At 36.2% G+C, this 21,007-nt stretch overlaps 1 protein-coding gene across 1 annotated transcript in view; it reads right to left on the reverse strand.

Moving 5' to 3' along the window:
- MYO3A (myosin IIIA) overlaps window positions 1-21,007 on the reverse strand; it is a 271,870-nt gene that overhangs the window by 173,503 nt on the left and 77,360 nt on the right. Inside the window, 4 exon segments of the mRNA XM_017870799.1 lie at window positions 11,573-11,728; window positions 13,992-14,057; window positions 16,415-16,560; window positions 20,771-20,847. Coding sequence (XP_017726288.1) covers window positions 11,573-11,728; window positions 13,992-14,057; window positions 16,415-16,560; window positions 20,771-20,847 — 445 coding nt within the window.

The following is a 21,007-nucleotide window of genomic DNA, read 5'->3' on the forward strand; positions in this document are numbered from 1 at the left end:
AAAAGAACAAAACTGGAGGAATCGCATTACTTGACTTCAAATTATACAGAGGCATAGTAACCCAAATAACAGGGCACTAGCCTAAAAACGGGCACATGGACCAATGGGACAGAATAGAGAACCCCGAGATAAGTCCATACACCCACAGTGAGCTCTTTTTTCACAAAGGTGCTGATATGGCTCTGTGTCACCACCCAAATCTCACGTTGAATTATAATTCCTAATGTTGGGGGGAGGGACCCTGTGGGAGGTGACTGAATCATGAGGGCGAACTTCCTCCTTGCTGTTCTCATGAGATCTGGTTGCTTCAAAGTGTGTAGAATTTCCCCCTTGACTCTCTCACTCCTGACACCATGTGAAGATGTGCTTGCTTCCCTTTCACCATTCCACCATGATTGTAAGTTTCCTGAGGTCTCCCCAATCATGCTTCCTGTACAGCCTGAGGAACAGTGAATCAATTAAACCTCTTCACTTCATAAATTACCAGGCTCAGGTAGTTCTTTAGAACAGTGTGAGAATGGACTAATATAGGTGCCAAGACCATACAGCGGGGAAAAGACAATCTCTTCAATAAATGGTGTTGGGAAAACTGGGTATACATATGCAAAGGAATGATACTAGATCCCTATCTCTCACCATATATAAAAATAGATTTGGAAGTATCTATTTAAAAAATTTAGAACAAAATTTCAAAACCTTTATCTCAAAAACTCTTCCATGTTAATTGGTTCTCCAATTTTTTTCTCACAGTAAGTAATAAATAGCTAAACACGCTATTAATTGTGTCTATTGAACATATAAAGCCAAATCAAGGCATTCTATTTCAGATCTCAACCCAAACTCTTCAATTCCAAACAATATATATTTATTGAGCACTTACTACATGCAAAGTACTAGACTCAGCACTGGAGACATAGATGATTAAGATTTGTAAAATACAGATGCATGTAACTATCCACAAAATGCTGGTGACTGCTAATGTTGTGCAGGTGCTTCATGCTGTTTATTTCATCTCATTTATTCTCTCACCTTTACCAGGTAGGTGTTATTGGTGTCCTCATTTTATAAATAGGGTGTAACTGTGTCTAAGAGGTTCAGTAACTTGTACAGAGTCACAAAATTAGATCATGGCAAGACTAATAAACGGCAGGATTGGGACTCTATCCCAGGTGTGTCTAACTGAAGTAAGAACAAAGTGATGTATGACCACAGAGGAAACGAAGTGTAAACACATACTCAGAACTTCTGGGAAAGGTTTCTCAAAGGTGTCAACAGTTGGAGACTGGTTTTAAGTATATTCCCAAGAAGAGAATGAAGGTGGGTGAGATTTCAAGGAGAGAACACTCCATGAGCCAAAATGGAGAGGAATGAAGATACATAGCAGGTTCAGCAACTAGCAGTGGCCCCAGGGGCTACAATGTGGGTGGATCCACAGGGAGAGATGAGCAAGTTGGTCCTTATAGGAACACTTACTGTCATCAGTGACTCGTGATGGGAGCCACTGACAACTTGCCATTTTAAGCCTAAATGAAACTAAAGACTGAAGAGTAGATCACATAGAACACACAAAATAGGCTAAAAAATCTCAGAGTGCAGTACAACTTACAGTATTAATTACTAGAGAAAATGATCCAGGCCTTTTTTTCACTGAGTGCAGAGTTTTGTTGGCCCCTGCTGAGAGCTTGACTACTAATAACATAGGCAAACCCCTAAACTCATCATAGGTATGAGGGACTCTTTCCAAAAGAAACGAAAATATCACTATGTTGATGATTGTCAACACCCATATCCATGTGTCATTAAACCTAGTTCCTAAATTATTATTTCCCAAACATTTCAAGGATAAGTTAGATACCCATTTTAAACTTAGTTGTTTCCACACTCTGTATCCTTAATTTAATTAAAAACTAGTCACAGGGGGCCGGGCGCGGTGGCTCATGCCTGTAATCCCAGCACTTTGGGAGGCCGAGGTGGGCAGATCACGAGGTCAGGAGATGGAGACCATCCTGGCTAACACGGTGAAACCCCATCCCTACTAAAAAAAATACAAAAAAATTAGCCGGGCAAGGTGGCGGGTGCCTGAAGTTCCAGCTACTCGGGAGGCTGAGGCAGGAGAACGGCGTAAACCCGGGAGGTGGAGCTTGCAGTGAGCTGAGATCCGGCCACTGCACTCCAGCCTGGGCGACAGAGCGAGACTCCATCTCAAAAAAAAAAAAGTCTTAGGGAAAACATGAACAAAGATTCCTTGACCATTGAATATTCTACTTAGTAATGCAAACTCTAATTGCAGTATACCAAAGAAATAAAATAAAATTTAAGTGTAAATGCTCATTATGAGTAAACCATATAAAGTAGCTCAAACAAAATCTGTCCATCAGTTTTGTGACCGCCAACTTCTAACACTAGTGAGGAAAAGAGAAACTAGTAAAAGAGCTAGTCTGAAAATCATTATACTTGAGTTATAACTTTGTGCTGGTCATTAACTGGCTATTGTTTCAGAAGGCAGGATTCAATTTCTCTGAGATTTAATTTCCTGATCTCTAAAATAAGGATCCACATTCAAAGCTCCTTTCCAGCAATAATAATCTATGATTGTATAATTATTTGGCAGGGGGGAAGTGGCATGATAAAGACAGGAATTGAACAAGGTGTTTAGCACAAGTGGGCAGATTGCACCAAGGTTCTTTATGTTGTTTCATTTTGAAGCAACAATGTAACTTATTCTCAGAATTATTTACAGTTTTTTTGTAGTATCAGCAACTGCTTCTTTTTATTTACTTGAATTCCTTTATTTAATGCTACTCAGGAGCAGAGATACTTACAATGGCCTTCTCCAGGGAATAATTATTCAATTTCCTATTCCTTTTAAAATTCCTGGAGACCACAGTAAAAGCCATTTAGTTTTATTCTGGGAGCTTTTCTGGAAAAGAAGTTACTGAAGATTGACATAAGGAAATATTTAAGACAGAAAAGGGTAAGTTATTGTATATTTTCCAAATTTCCTAGTCCTAGAGGGATCCTTGCTATATTCCCCAGCTTTATCTGTTTCTTCCTGAGTTGTCCATCTTGGATGGACACAGCTACCAGGATATTCTTTTATGAGACCTTTCCTTCTAGCACTGACAGGGACAATTTCTTCACTTTTTATTTTAGCCAAGATAAGATGAGAATCTTCTAAAATAAAATCTTACTTAGAATATAAGCACAAATGATGTGTGTGCACACACACACACAATCCATTTAAAATAAACACAAAACATGGAAACAAATAAATGTCCACATATGTTAAATATATACCAATATTAAAATATATCAATATGTTAAATATATAAATACCCAGACACTAGCCCCTGTCTTGCCTATTACAGCTTATTAAATACATACTATAATTTTGAAGCAAATTCATATCCTTTCAACACTTGAGTCAACATCAGCCTTTGTTAATATTATTATTAGAATTACCTTTATGTGATCTGTAGCTCCTTTTCTATTTTTTTCTAGACTAGCAACTAGATCTGGTCATAGCAAATGGCCATGTATTTTAATGATGGAGCTATCATTATCCAGTTTCTTGATTCATGATCGATTCCTATCTGAATAAAAGCAAACTCTAGGTTATCTTGTTTTCCAGAATGGTGCTCTCCTGTTTCTAATTTTAATTTGAGACACTTACAGTCCTTCATCTACGGAGTCATTAGAATCAACTTACACTGAACTAGGTGAAGAGAAATACTCCTGTCTGGGTCCCCAGCTTGAGTGGGCTGCTGTAGACAGTGGAGTTGCCATCCTGGCAGTCCAAGGCAGGGGTTGGGATTCAAGTGTCTGTAATAAGGACTGGGCACCCACTCTCGTGCAATAGAAGATGGCAGAAGGATAAGACCCAATTAAGCACATTTAGAGATAGATGATAATTAAACACAGTTGGGACCAACTCCCCTACCTTCAAAACATATAAAATTTTAAAGTTAGGAAGAAACATATGAGAAAATGGTCACTGGGAACAAGCAAAATGAATCCAAAATTATTGCTGTAGTCTGTCTTGGTGTATCCATAATTTACCTTTTAGAACCAACAAAAGGCTGCTGCACAGTAGGGCACAGGTGACTTAAGAGCTAGCGATGGGGTACTCCCCACTTTGGGCTGTCATGGACACAGGTCAAACCTATCAATCTGACTTTCAGTGCTCTCAGGGGTCTGGTCTCAGTATACCTCTCCAATCCTATATCTGGGTTTTCCCCTTACAGCTTGATTAAATGCTTGCCTTTCTGTCAGCTTATCCTTGATTTCATGATTTTGCTCAGGCTGTTTTTCCAGCTATAATGTTCATCTTATGGTAACTCTTATCTTCACATGATTTAGTCCAGTTTATCCCCCGTGGTGCTGATTCAAAGGCCACCTCCTGGATAAGCCATCCTGACCCTGCTAGTGGAAATGGGATTGAAATTTTGTATAATGGTTATTTATGTGCTTATCTTATCCTGTTTACTAAAAAGTTAGCCCCAGAGCACAGGCTGTATAAAGGATTCAGCTGTCAGACCCCTGTGGAGAACCTTTATCCAGACCTTTATACAATGGCCTCAACAAATGTTGAGACAACATGGAAGTCATCTCAATCCGTGATTTCTAGGGTAGCAAAGTTTATAGCATAATTGATGTTGAGTGAGATCGTAATAAATGTAGTCCTGATTTGGACTAAAAATGAAAAGTAGGAGAGAGGAATAGGCTAAGATAATCCCTAGATTTCTGGTTGGCATAATGAGATAAGTGGTGGTGTCATTAATAAAAAAGGGAACAGCCGGTTGCAGTGGCTCACGCCTGTAATCCCAGCACTTTGGGAGGCCGAGGCAGGTGGACCACAAGGTCAGGAGTTTGAGACCAGTCTGGCAAAGATGGTGAAATCCCATCTCTACTAAAAAAAAAAAAAAAAATACAAAAATTAGCCTGGCACAGTGGTGGGCGCCTGTAATCTCAGCTATTTGGGAAGCTGAGGCAGGAGAATCGCTTGAACCCGGGAGGTGGAGGTTGCAGTGAGCCGAGATCATGCCACTGCACTCTAGCCTGGGTGATAGAGTAAGACCCTGTCTCAAAAAAATAAATACAATAAAATAAGAAAGGGAACAAATAACACATTTTAGATGGACTATCACAAGTTTAATTTTGGACATGTTGAGTTTGAAGTATCTTTCAGTCACATGGAGATGGGAATTGAAAAATACAATTGTTAGTAAAGCAATGGGGATAGCATTCTTAAAGTCTCATGTGTTAAGGAAAAGCATACATGTTCCAAAGGGTGAATAATTCTCACCATGACATAGTCACAGCCATTAAAGAAAAATTACCTTGCCCAGAAAATAGAACAGAAAATGGAGTCATGCATTGCGCCACGTGGAAGGAACCCTATTATTACTTCCTATTGATTTGTTTTCTCTTCTCATTGTTCTGTTTTGTAAAATCAAAATCCTATTTGAGCAAATTTACATTATATAAAGTCTAATAAGGAATTGACAGCTTGGGCTGGGTTTTCTTTTTTTTTTTTTTTTTTTTTTTTGAGACAGAGTCTCCCGCTGTCGCCTGGGCTGGAGTGCAATAGCATGATCTGGGCTCACTGCAACCTCCGCCTCCCTGATTCAAGTGATTCTCTTGCCTCAGCCTCCCAAGTAGCTGGGATTACAGGCACCTGCCACCACGCCTGGCTAATTTTTTGTATTTTTAGTAGAGAGGGGGGTTTCACTATGTCAGCCATGCTGGTCTCGAACTCCTGACCTCGTGATCCACCCGCCTTGGCCTCTCAAAGTGCTGGGATTACAGGCGTGAGGCACTGCACCCTGCAGGTACTTTTAACACTGATTTGATGGTCAATTTTTAGTTTGATTTCCTTTGTTAATCCTTCCACATATGTCTCAAATACGCCTTATATTCTGGCCGGAAAACCATAGATGCCAGGACAAGTGGACTAGCTGCAACAGCACCACAAACACAGCCAGTAATTTTGGTCTAGGAAACCAACATTAGTAAGAAAAAGGAGTTACTAAATCCTTTTTATTTCTATGAAATCATATGCAAAATATAACAATCTATAAATGTCAAAGGTAATTGCCACTAGCATGTTGAGAGTATCAAGTAAAATATTAAAGTTATTTTGCATTGTATATACAACACAAAGAAAATTTAAGATGATAACATGTTAATAATATGACTTTCAAAAAAAGGAAGTTTTAATTTGGAATTTGTTATCATTTAAGTAGATGCTGGGTTAGATATTTTCTTTATGAGGAATGACAATCATAGTTTAAATAATATTTTTAGGCAAATGTTCAAGACATATAAAAGAAGGAATTGTAGGAAGTGTTAAATATTCCATACAGGAGGTAGATGTGGTGGCTTGTGCCTGTAAGCTCAGCTACTCAGGAGGCTGATGCAGAAGGATCACCTGAACCCAGAATTTTGAGGCCAGCCTGAGCAACAGTGAGACTCTGTCTCTAAAATAGAATAAAAAATATTCCATATAATGGCTATCCATCTGTTGCTTCAACAGCTTAAAAATACCTGTCTGCTGTGGGGAAGAAATTTCAAAATCGCTAGCAGGCAAGACTCTGCCTCTCACATAGAAACTAGAAATGAGCTGAGACCAAGTGTCTCTCACCACCTGTGTGGGCCTGTAACCTACGCGTGGGCGATCAGATGGTCCAGTATGGAACTTAGAACCTCAAGGAAGCAACATAAAGCTCAAAGTCAGTTTACAAATATTTTGAGTGGGATGTGGCATTCAAGAAACTAGTGTCACGGCAGGCAATGTTAGAGGCAGGTGGGTGGTTTTCAGTGGCAGCCGTTTAGCTGGTGATTCTTGAGGAAGGACAGTTGAAGCCCCCTGCTTTCATGACTAAACCTGGCTCTCTCCCATCCTCTCCATTCTCTGAGCCATCCAATACTGTCCACTAAACTGCTTTACTTTTTAAGTGGGCTTTTATTGTTTTCGTCAAGAATTCTGAATAGCACATTTCAGTTACAAATGACTTTTATCTATTCCTATTAAATCAGATAGTCAACAGTTTAAAAATACGAGTCATAAGAAAACTTTTATTTTAAAATATTTTATAACTAGAGTTTCTACCAATTTAGTCTGCCTTCTAACATTGTCAATTTTAACTCATGTGAAAATGCTTTCCTGTTTTCGAGGAGTGTATTACGACATGGTCTTAATTCTTCAGAATAGTTGAATAAGTTAGAAAAGTGATGTGTTTTATATTCAGGTCTTGACTTAAAATAGAAAGTTCTCATATCCATTCCACAGTATCTCCCAATACTCCACCTCCTCCCAACAAGGAAGTTTATAAAGTATTCAGTTTGCATTCAACTTATATTAGGACCGTTTTCTTTAAAGCTGAATCTTTAATTTTAAAAAAATTATCCTGCCACGCACATGCCTCAGTTCAATTCTAAAGGATAATATCATGTACAAAAAGAAAAATGTCAGCTTTGAGTTAGCTATGTAGATTTAATACAATCAGATTTTTTGATCCATTTTACCAACATCAGAAACTGTGACAAATCGTTATTTTTCATAATTTTCAAGAAGACAGCTTTTGTTTAATGTGTTACCAGCGGCATAACCAAGCCTCTTTTCTTTTGCCTGAGTATGTCTGACACTTTGGGACTAGTGTGAATATGCAGCTGAGGGCAGGAAAATCTTTCCTCCTCCTTTGAAGTAAGATCCATAGTCAAAAGAGTGTTGTGGGTAAAAATTCAAGTTCAACTCCCACCTCTTCCAAACATATGTTTGTAAAAAATAAAATATTTCTTACATGTTAAAAAATAAAATTAAAAAGACAAAGATACTTTCTAAAACAAGAAGAGCATTAGAGTGGACCTAACAGAGCAAACAAAAACACCAGGTAAGAGGGCAGAAACTATAGGCTGATTCGAAGTCAGGCACCAAAAACGGGAAAAAGAGGCCTGGAGAGTAAAGGAACTAAAACACACATTCACAATGAAGGCCTTGACCGAGATGTCGTGGGAAGAATGGGGCTGAGTGTGGGGTTCCTTGCCTGGGAAAAAGACTGAAAAATCTCTGCCGCTTCTTCCTTTTATATGGAGCTAGGTGCTTGAGATGGCAGGATGGAGAGGCTGAAGATCTACTTCCCACTGGCTCAGCAACTAGATCTGCAGTTTCCTTCAAATCACGATGGGCCCTGGGGAATCTTGAAACCAGTAATGGCAAAGGCAAAAACCCTCCAAATAGACAGAATGCAGAAGGAAAGAAAAATCAAAATAGAAAACCTCCCACTCAAGATGAGAAAGCAAACTACAATTCTGAACCCTAGACTAAGGAAACCAAATATTAAATAAACAAATGAACTCAATAATCAGGACAATTCACCTGTGCTGAAATGCAAATCTGAGAGTTACTGTTAAAAAGTATGTTTAAGATCAAAGAGAAGAAAAATGGAATTACTTTCCCCCAAAAGAAAAAATGAATAGCCAGATATGAAAAGTCAGATATGAAAAGAGTGGTTAACAAAAAAACCACTCACCAAGTAAGAAATTATAGAAATGAAAAATATAGATGTTGATGTATAATAGATATCAGCATGAAAAAAATATCTAGACTAGGCCCAGTTCTATGAGAAAATTAGTGAACTGGAAAACAATTTTGAAGAATTCATTCAGAATGTAGCAGAGATTGATAAATGAGTGACAAACATGACAGAGAAATTACAAGACATGTGAGGCAAAATAGGAAGTTCCAACATTTATGTCTCAGGAATAAAAAGTGAAAAAAATGAGAGAGGATCAATACTTAAAACAACAACTGAAAAATTTCCATAACTGAGTATATAATGAATTCTCATACTGAAAGCATATTCTGATTTTTAAAGAGGATAAACAAGACTACATCTTGTGTCTCAGAATCAGAAAGTGTTGGGCATAACACTGTGCCCAATAATCACTGAAACTTACAGCACAAGCATGACAATCTAATGACAATCTAAATGCTGTGTAGTGCAGCTATTCTTATGATGCTTGAACAATGGGAGACAATTATTAATGGGTCTCTCATATTTCTGCATGTCTTATATTAGCTTTTGTTCCAGACTATATTTTCAATAATGTTTGTATAGCAAACAGCCTTAGAAATTAAAAATACTGTCTCCCTCTAGGACAGATGGAAGTTTTATCTGGTGTCCAGGATGGTAAAGTAATGCTTCCTCCAAGGCAAAATTTGGGCAAGCATGCAAGCAGCCCATTTAAAAGACTGTAGTTTCCCAAGTTCAGGGTTTCCCAGTTATGAGGCACAACATCCATCTATTCCACATTTTCCCTAGGACTCTAGTGGGCAAGGAGAACCAATGTGAACATAAACTCATGCTGTCAGCTTGGCAATGAGTAGTAAAGTCCTTTGTCTCTCATCCATGAATCTTGTGTCTTCTACTAGCATTCATGAAACTGTGGCAGGTCAAATTGTTAGCTTGCAGGTAGGGCAGTATCTCAGATCCTTCACAGTTCTTGACATTGAACCTCCTACACAATGTGAATACACCTCAATTTCTGTTTATTTTGATTATTTGTTGTCTATTTTGGGAAGAATGAGGTTGCAGCAGATTATGAAACTACATTTACACAAAGATAAAAAGATGGGCATGATTATCTCCTCATTACAAACTACGTATCTACTTCTTTCTTTTTGTCACCTAATTCTTCCTCATTAAAGGTATATCAGGTCTGTCTCTGCAGCAAAGCTGTAAACTCAAACAGGCATGGATTATTATCTCCCAAGACCATCCACATCATTAGTTCATTTACTCCTGTGAATTAAAGCTTGGGCTTTAAGATCAGAATTTGAATCCTTGCTAAGTCATTTATTTCCTGTGCAGCCTTGTGCAAGTTAATTAACCTCTGCCAACTTCAATTTTTTTCAGCTGTGAAAATGGGTTATCATAAAATATTTTCCTCAGATTTGTTGTAAAATCACATAAGATAACATAATAAAGTCCTAACATAAAATCTGGCACATAGCAGGCATTAAACAAATGGGAACTAAATGTGTACATTCCCAACAGGAATTCAAATAAGTAATGTCCTATTCACTTCTTCCAACTCCTTAAATAGTGATATGCTCCTGGGATGAAACAAATATGATTCTCAAGAATAAAGTGAAATTATAAATCTAACTTTAATAATTTTTTGATTTAATAGTACCATCTATAGGAATTTATCTTAAGAAAACAGTAAGAGATTAATGTACAACTCTGTTCATTACACAGTTACTTGATAGAGTAAAAACAGTAACAGCCAAAATGTATGGAATTATTTAAATTAATCATTAAATTGTCAGGCAAGGGAATGTTATCTAGCCAGTAAAATTTTGTGTTAGAAGAACGTTTAATTATATGGATGTTCACTATTCAGTGAAAGTAGACAGTCTCTGGGACACATATAATACTATTACAATTTTGTTTTAAAAATGTTTAAAAATCTCTGGCCTGTAATTTTAGCCTTTTGAGAAGCTGAGGCAGGTGGATCACTTGAGCTCGGGAGTTCAAGACCAGCCTGGGCAACATGGCAGAACCCTGTCTATACTAAAAATACAAAAATTAGCCAGGCATGGTGGTGTGTACCTATAGTCCCAGCTACTTGGGGGCTCTTAAGAAAGAGAATCACTTGAACCCTGGAGGTCGAGGCTACAGCGATCAGAGATGGTGCCACTGCACTCCAGCCTGGGTGATAAAGTGAGACCTTGTCTCAAAAAAAAAAAAAAAAAAAAAAAGATACCCAAAAGAAGATATTAAAAGGTTACAGATTAAAATGTTATACTTGATTAATTTTCCATTGTATATTTTTCTGTGACTTTTAAATTTCCTGAAATAAACTTATATACTATTTAAAATCCCAATAGGATGTACAAAGATATTTAAAATGATCTTAAATATAATTTAACCAGGGAAAATGAACAAATAATAGTGCCGAAAGGTCTTTCAAGTTTTATGTTTTTTTAATCCCAAATCTAAGATATCTTACTTTATAGAAAAGCAGAAAATACAAGAAAACATATACCAACACAAAAATGATCTTTTGAAGTTTACATTCTTCGTTCTTAAAACTTGTTTAAAAAGTGCTGCCTGTCACGCCTGTAATGCCAGCACTTTGGGAGGCCAAGGCGGGCGGATCACAAGGTCAGGAGATCGAGACCATCCTGGCTAACACAGTAAAACCCCGTCTCTACTAAAAATACAAAAAATTAGCCAGGTGTGGTGGCAGGGGCCTGTAGTCCCAGCTACTTGGGAGGCTGAGGCAGGAGAATCGCTTGAACCCAGAAGGTAGAGGTTGCGGTGAGCCGAGATCGTGCCTCTGTACTCCAGCCTGGGCGACAGAGTGAGACTCCGTTTCAAAAAAAATAAAAGTGTTGCCGGTAATTTTACCAATATTGAGATGCAATTCAACAGGTGACATTCACTTTTCATGTAAGTCCCCATTACCTCCAAATTTTATTCACCTTAAAAACTAATGCATTATTAAACTATTCAAAATCTTTCAATAATCTCTGGATTTTGGAATCAAGATACTATTTGATTACCTGGCCTTTTCTGTGCCTCCCATGCATTGATGGATGCCAATGAATTCCATTAGTTGTTTTTGTAACATCACATCTTTGCCCTCAATTTGAGTAATGAATTTATGTTGTAAAAGATCTGACACTGTTGGACGTTTTTCATAATCTTTAGTCAAGCACCTGCACTGGCAAAAAAGAACATGCAGTTGTTAGATAAGTTAGAGTTTTGAAACTATTATTCATATTCCTAAAAATTAATCTAACACACAAGAGTGATGCTCCTCACAAATGCTCAGCCCAAGCTTAAAATATATTAATTGCAATTTTTAATCTCTCAAAAATAGCAAACTGCAATGTGATGAAACGTTTGTGAAAGTGCACACATCTGTGAGTGATTAAGCTGCAGTGATACCAACTTTCAACTAAATACCATTTCTGTCGTCTCCCAGCAAGGATTATTGCATAGTGATAATTAAAATGTCTCCACTGCAAAGTCTCCTTTACAAGTCAGTAGCTGCAGATAAATGACAATGAAGTCATTATAGTTTAATGCTTATCTAAAAATAAAACAAACAATGCACTTTCCCTTCATAAATGCTTTTAAAGGCTTCTCAATTGATCTGTTTCTTTCTATGTGATAAAACTGGTAACCCAATTGAGAAAGCCACTCAGCTAAGGATGTTGAAATTCCATGTCAATAGGTATTTTTTGAGGTCATACAGCAGATGTACTAATGCGTGTTGCACCTCTTGATAGGTTCAACCAGAGCATATTCTTGAGAAAGGACAGGGCTAGTGAGAGCACCTGAAACAACAGCACAGGAGGAGCATTTGAATAAATGTAGAATGTTTAACCAGCTGTGACAGCTGACTTTGAATATTTAAAAGAAGGACTCAAGTAGTTTTCAGTGGTCACAAGGGGTAAAAGACCCAGAATTGGTTGGTGGAATCAAGAGAGAAACAGCTTTCAGGTCAGTCTAAGGAAGAACTTTTCAAGAGTGAGGCTTATCAAAGTAGAATGAGCTGAATTGGGAAATATTATTTTGACTGGAGATATTTAAGTATTGATTGGGCAGCCACTGAGTGCACATGTTTGAGAAGGATTTAACCTCTGGATATAAACTTGGGCTGTACAACTTTCCAAGACCCCTTTAACCCTACAATTCACAGAGTCTACAATTATGAGAAAATTGGGCTGTCATTTGGGGATATTAAAAAAGAAGAAAAAAGCATAAAAAGATGAAACTCATGCCTTGGCTTGAGCAGTGCCATTTCTAATCGGTATTATAGTAATTACGCAATTTATTTCATTGAGCTTAACCAAAAAATATATTTCCCAGGAATGCTAAAATATGCTAAGGAATAAGAATGCCAATGTCTAAAAAATAAGAACAAGTGCTCTTAGTTTTCCTCTAGTTTAACAGAATGCATTAATTTCTGACATCTGTAGTAATTGTATCTATGTATTCAGAAGAGTCACATATGAAATTATGTTATTCATGTAAAACTTTATCAAATCGTTAATGTGCTACTAGGCACTCTGCTAGACTCTGGAGTTACAGTGACAAGTAAGGCACGTTCAGTGCCCTAGAGTGGCTTACTGTCTAGTTAGAGAGAAAGATGTCAAAACAGGTAAGCTAAATACAATTGGCAATGTTAATAGAGGAAGAGAAACCAAACCAATAGCAACCAGGACAGAATACTAACTGCTTGGCAGAAACCAGGAAATGTTTCTCAGAGGGGAAACTGGAAGAAATACATCAGACACTAAGTTCCATTGAGGATCTGTGTGGAAGCATCTATAGTTCCATAAGCAAAGGAGAAATATGATCCTTTTCAGACAAGCAAATGTGAAGGGAATTCATTACAAACAGGCCTGCCTTAGAACAAGTCCTGAAGAGAGTGCTAAATATGGAAAGCAAAGGCCATGACTGGCCACTACAAAAACACAGTTAGGTACATAGACCAGTGACACTATAAGCAGCCACACAAACAAGTCTGCATAACAACCAGCTAACAACATGATGACAGGATCAAATCCACACATGCCAATACTAACATTGAATGTAAACGAGCTAAATGCCCCAATTAAAAGGCACAGAGGATAAAGCTGGATAAAGAAGCAAAACCTAATAGTATGCTGAGACCCATCTCATACGAAATGACACTCACAGGCAAAACACAGGTGAACAGAAGACCATGTCCATTGATTATAAAGGGTCCACAGAAGCATAGCTATTGATAAGTGAATAAACATGACCCTAAGGCCATTATCTGAGCAATGGTAAATTCACAGAACATTTAAAAGACACTATAGATGCTTCCTTTGAAGAAAATAATAGAAATCTCTGGGGCCGTTTAACAGATAAGAAGCAACAGGAGGATATTTAGTTACATAGCAGGAGGGAATTTCTTTGGTTTTTTAAAACACTCTTTTTACTCACTTGCTTATGAAGTCATTGAATTCTGCTGACCATAGCTCAGGCTGCCTTAGTTTTGGAGGTGGATTCCTAGAAAAATAAGAATCAGTGTTAGATTCTGCGTATTGGTCAGTCAGTGCAAAATGAGATAGACTAATGCAATCACAGGTTCTGCCAGTTGTAATCAAGGATTCCATCTTTTTCCAATTCCAAGACAGATAAATCATTACACATCTTTCTTTATACAAAATGACACAATCTTTGTTTCTCTGAAAGCACTTAACATATGACCTGATTTTTCCAACTACTAATTTTTTTCTTTTAAAGAGTCTTCTTGCTTTTACCTAGCTCTAGGGAGAAACATCAATACTTAACAGAATAGAAACAATAGATGCTGGGGAAAAGGTTTTTTTTTTTCCTATGAGTCCCAATGAAGTCTCTGAGGAACATCCAGGGAACACAGAAGTGGCCTGTTTGGAATATGAAGGAAAGTGTGCCAGGGAGTGGCACAGCAGAATGCCCTTATGAGTTGTTCTGTTGTTAATGGACACACAGCAGGAAACATGTTACAAAGTGTTAAGGAACTGAAAAATATTATTAGCGATAAAGCTGTGAATACAACTTTAACAATTTTATTAATTCCTTTCAGTTTAAGCTGAACAAATGTATTTTTTGGCACATTCGTTGAATACAAAGGAACATCACTTGAAAATGAGGCTGATCTAACTCTGCAATCAAGCAACATTGATCAACCATGATAGTCGAATTTGCTGAAGTGCTGCTTTATGTTAATTCTAACAGCTCTTTGTTTTCATTAGTGAAATGGAAATACTTTGTCTTCAGTTCTGCATTACTCCTTAAATAGCTTATAATGAAATTAATGTACAGTTTGTACAGGCTCATTAAAGAAAAGTGCAGCTACTCATCTACCCCAGATCACGACTAAGCTCATTTCACAATCCTGAGGACAATTTGAAGATTGCTAATTTGCACATTAAAAGAAGTAATTCTTTTCTGCAGAAATGTTGTTTTGCTTCTGCTCCTCCTGAAAATGTCCTTTTATGAGATTTATTGGCTTGTTTTGAATAACAAAGTGTGGATTATTTCAGAACACTCAGAACTGGGTAGCTTTTCAGATCCTCTTTTTCTCCATATTACCATAGTCAGTATTCTTGGAATTCCACTGGTAGTAGACATAATTAAGAAATAACCAAGATGATGCAGTTCCTAGAATTACTTTGCACATTGCCTGTTACCTAGGTACAATATCTATCAACAGTGTCATCCTTCCTTCATGTGGCATTATCACCAAGAGTAATAACATCAGACTAAATATGATGGTTTAATCCACAATTAAAACAGCTAAGGCAGTACACAACTTCACCTTACATACTGAATGACAATAGGAGTTAGAAACTACAGATTTTTTTCCTGCTTTCTTCAAAATTAATGAAATGTCTTGGATTTAGTATACAGAAGGTTTTCCATTATTTTCTGTAATGTTGTTTCTCCACTTACAAAATAAGCAGTATGTAAAAGGATGATATATAGCCAAGGTATTATAATTTGGAACATATAGATAGGACAAGAAATTCAAAGGCAAAAATGAATTCAAATGTTTTGGTCTTATAATAATTTAGTTAGATGCCAAATATTCTAATGTTTCAGATCCCTGTCATCACAGGCTCTAGGTGTGCACTGCGTTATAATTAAGGCAAAATCCTTAAAAAGATATTTTAAAATAACATATTTAATAATTATAGGCAGTCTTTTCACATTAGTTATCTGAAACATCTAGGGACTAACCACCACTCATAGAAAATAGTATTTAAAGAAATTAGTTAATAGGACAGTAGGGGAAAATCTGTTGATACACACATGAAGGGGTGGGAGGTACATAAATAGTCAAGTGTTTTCATGGCACCAAAAGAGGTTATTCTTCTAAATTTATTGTTTTATATTAACATTATTCAAAATATTAACATGTTTAAAATCATTATTTTCTGGATAAATTTTGTATATAATTTTCTTAATAATATTATTTTAAAGTTCTGAACGAAGGGAAATCTTAGCAAGTAGTAAAATATTACTAGATTGGTAGGTAAAGCAAAGCAAAACACTTGTACAAGCTATGGACTCTGATGCCTCACTGACTCATTGAGGAACTGATAAAGAGTGGGAGGAAATGCTATTTTCTGATATCAAATCCTAGCAAAAGAGAGAAAGACACACTGATTATCAAGAGAAAGCTCTTTTACTTAGACCAGGGAAATGCAACTACTGAACAAATACAATGTCTCAGAAGAAGCAGAATAATATTCCAGGCTCTTCTGCTCCCAACTTGTTGGAATGTATCTGAACATCTCCATGAAGAGCATGATGAACACTCAGTGGCTGGAGGAAGAAAAACGGGCTGCAGATACTGGACCCAATGTTAGTCATCTGACCTTGGTATTTTGAAGAGTGCTCTCATGGGATGCAGGTCAGCTAGTGGAGGATCTCCATCACCCAACTCAATGGCCGTTATACCCAGGGACCAAGTGTCACATCTGGCATCATAAGTGGTATCCAATTGCTGTTCACACGCAATCACCTAGTAGAAAACCACACCACCAAAAGGTGAAGTTTGTGACCTTAACAAGCATGTAATAAAATACTTAGAACAAAGCATTAACTTTTTAAACTGGTGAAGTTTGACAGCTATAAGTAAAGACGAAGGCAGTAACTTAGGAGGAGAATAAAAGATTAAATTATTATTAGTAGTAGTATTTTTGTTCTGGGAACAGATAATACCTTAGGAGGTTTACAAATATAAGGGAAGAAGTCTATGAAAAATATTTTTGAAAATATAGAACAAGAAGAGGAAAGAAATTGTGTCCCAAATGGAAAGGGATGGGATCAAATGCACAGCTAAAGACTGGGCAGTGGTAGTCACTCAATAAATATCTATTGAGGGAATGAAAAGATGAGGGCTATGTTTTTGAAGAATTAAAAGTGGAGGAAATAAAGGTAAACATGCTTGAGGGCTGTCTAGTTAGATGGCCTTGATCTCTACTGGCAACTAGAAGGCAAGGCTACCTAAGGGAGGAATAAGACAAGTTTGGAGGAATGCAAAAGCTTTAAGCCACTAATAAAAGAAAACTGAATAAAAATAAACCTTGATGTAGCTTTACCAACAGCCTATCTGAGGCCACCCTAAATTGTAAAACTGCAACCAGGTTTAAAAACATGTAGTAATCAAAAGATGTAATTGAGAGACAAGGAAAAAAGAGGAATTTGTTTTTGTAATATTGTAAGATTGTATTATATAGAGAAATTATTGCATTGATTACTTCCCAATTTAGCTGTAAATGTGTAAGTATAAATGCAGATTGATTGTGAATGGTAATTATCAACATCAATAAACACAAAAAGGAAATTCAACTTTACATTTTAAGAATCATCTTTTTGCATTTTTTAAATTTTATGTTTTGCACATGCCAACCCACAAGAAAAACAAAAAATAATTTTGGAATGATGGCAGATTAGAATTGTGTCATTTTAATACAGTACTGTAAAATAATATACAAAGTGAAAAATCTAAGGCCTTTTTGGAAACGATATCTCACCTTCTGACTTCACTTAACATCAGGCTTAACACATTTAAAAAATCCATCTGTGGGCACACTAGAATTCAGTTGGTAACATTTACACACATGTCATCCAGGAAAGTTGACTCCTTCATAAATAAATCCTTATTAATACCTGACACTAATGGCAATGACAGGAAACAGTTTAGTTATAAGCATATCAGTGTGATTAAAAAAAAAAAAAGAAGGCAATGATAAACACAACATATGGGGCAACAGACACTCTTGAGAAGAGGTGAGGAGTTGGAATAGATGAAGAGATAGAGGCCAGTGCATACTATGGGTAATATTCTGGTTCTGGCGTGGGTGGCGAGTTTATGGGCAAATAAGAAGACCATTAACCAATTCATTTCTAAGTAGTACCTGAAGGACAATAATAAATGCATACATAAATAAATTATGCATGTGCATACATGTGCATATATATATATGTCTATATATAAAGAAAGAGAGAGAATAGTTTCTCAACTTAGAGTTAGTATGATGGGACATCATCATACACAGTGCTTCTTAACCTTTTCTATGAAAGTATTTTCAATATCACATGAGAGTGAACTGCTGAAATCAGAGAGCATAGCCTGAAGTACTGAGGGAAACAGTAAAGTCCTAAGTTTTACATTAAAAATTCATGTGGCAAATATTCATAGCAATATTGCTCATAATAACAAAAAGTGATAAACACCCAAATGTTCATCAACTGACAAATGGATAAACATAATGTGGTCTACACATACAATGGAATATTATTCAACTCTAAAAATGAGTGATGCATTAATACATACTTCTACATGGATGACCCTGAAAACATTACACTAGGTAAAAGAAGCCAGACACAGGGCCATATATTGTATGATTCAATTTATTTAAAATATCCAGAAAAGGCCAGTCCACAGAGACAGAAAATAGATTAATGGTTGCTTAGAGTAAGGGGGCTTAGGCAAAGATGAGGAGTGAATGCTAATGACTACTATGTTTCTTTGAGGGGGAGCAAAAACATTTGTAATGACTGTGATGATGACTGCACAACCCTGTGAATATACATTAAAAATCAGAATATTGTATATGTTAAATGACTTAATTCTATAGTTATACCTCTATAAAGCTGTTAAAAATTAAAAAATGCATTCATATGAATTTCTCATTCTGTTGTCTAATATAACTTTGTTTGCTAGAGTGTAAAATAATGTCTTTTGCCCCATCATTTTTTTCCCAAGGAAAATTATTTTCAGGATAATACATTATTTTATGAATTTACATGTGTGGTCAGAGGATATCTCCCCATAGGCTCAGGTGAATTTATGTCCCAGTTTGCCTGGGACATTCTTGTTTAATGCTTGTAGTCCTAGAATCATAATAAATATCATCCCCTTTCACTCTCCAAGGTGTCCTGGTTTGTATGATAAGTTGTATGGTCACCTACTACAGTCGCTAATTCCCTTGTTCCCTTCATCCTGGCAGAGGATGTCTTTATGTAACCAGCAAATACTACTTTTGATATAGAATTTAATTTAAACATGCCAAATCAAGAATTTCACTTTTCAAGTGATAATTGATTTGAACAACCTTGCCTCCTGGGCTCTAAAAACACTGAAATACTTCTATGCCATTATGGTGAATATATACATATATTTGTTTACCTTATTGCTTTCTAATTCTTAGACATTTGCTATTAATACGATAGAGTGGTAGATATGGAATATCTTGATTAACTAGAAAGCTGATTATTTAAAATATGTTCTTCAAGGTTAGAAAATATTTATTACAGAAAGATGAATATAATAAGAACAAAATCTCAAACACGTATTTCCATGACAGCTTGAAAAAAACTGTAGTGAACTTTTTTTCATATCTATTATATCCATTAGTTTGCTAAGCCAGAAAAAACTTTCAAGCCCTACTGTGCTACTATAGGTTTATTAACAATAAAACTGACATCAGAAAAATGACTGTCTAATAATTGCATATTAATGTGTTTTTACTAAATGGAAATTTAAATATTGAATAATGGCTTGTTATAATAAACATACAAAACCCACAAAGCTAGAATATTATACAATAATATTATATGTAATATTATTTATTCTATTAATAATATATGCAAACAAAATGCAATATTTGGTATTATAACTAGGTTTTATTAACTTCTCATTTTGTAATTTTTTGTAAGTTTAAAAAACACTAGTAATATATCAAAACAAACTCTAAAGAAACTCTCCTTTGAGATTCTCTTATTCAATTTTTGATTTTGCTTATATGACGATACTTTCTATTTTTTTCTAAGATATGCTCCTTGTTAAAAAATTTTTTTTAATCCATTGTGGATTTTTTTAAGTTTCTTAAAATACTTCATCCTCTGTCCATATTTTGTACTACGTTTACATTTTAACTTGTTTTGCAAGTAATAATTAAACAAGTATTCAAATAAAAACAGCATACCAGCATTTAATCCTCAAATTTATTTATAAGATTTGAAAATATTAATACAGTATATTAATTACTTCTCCTCCCTTCACTCCCTAGAAAATTGGAGATAAATAGCAGCACTTTCCCCAACAGTTGTAGAGACAGTCTTCAAAAATAAGGGTCCATTATAAGTGATAAGCATAATTAAAAAGATTAAAATCATTAATAGGGATGGGGGTAGAAGATGACTCTTGAAAACCTTTTACCTCAACTATTTTAGCAGTTTATCTGCAACGTCCCAAAGGTAATGATGTAAAGAATTTACTAAAGCTGAGCATAGCCCCCAGGCAGAGTGTCTCAACACAGGAACCTGCCATATAGGTTAATGGACCTGAATCTGATCCCACAAAGGATAGGGGTTCTCATAATATTATATTTCTATTATAATTTTAAAATATAATGTAAATATCATTAGTACAGCTACACGGTAAACACCTAAATTTAATGAAAAAACAAACCTGGAAGTAGTTTCTCTTTACATCATCTGATTTACTCATTCCCTCTTTCACTGATTCATGTGTTCATTCACAGCCCATTTACTGACCACCTCCCAGGTACCTCCTCACACATGTAAAAATCTCACGTGAAAATAACACAACTGAGAGCTTCCTCTGTTATATTCCAAAATGCTTACGGAGCTAGAGTACACATAAAAAGGAAAGTCAGACAGGATCAGCTATTACGTTTGTCTCCCTCAAAACTCTATCTGACCTCAGGAGCCATCCAAAACGGTGTTCCTACGGATGTGTTCCGATGGTGCCGGGTACTGGTAAGCTGTGCAGACACACCTAGAGGAAGAGACAAGATGTACTTTTTTGCATTAATTACTCATATAAAGAGCTTTCAATTGCTATAGTCTTTTTTGCAAACTAATATGAAAATTCTATTTCCTCAAAGCTGCCACTGGCCCTAACGTCACATTAAAGGATCCTAAATCAGGATTTCTGC

This window comes from Rhinopithecus bieti, unplaced genomic scaffold (assembly GCF_001698545.2).
Source record: "Rhinopithecus bieti isolate Rb0 unplaced genomic scaffold, ASM169854v2 scaffold_5022, whole genome shotgun sequence".
NCBI lineage: Eukaryota > Metazoa > Chordata > Mammalia > Primates > Cercopithecidae > Rhinopithecus > Rhinopithecus bieti.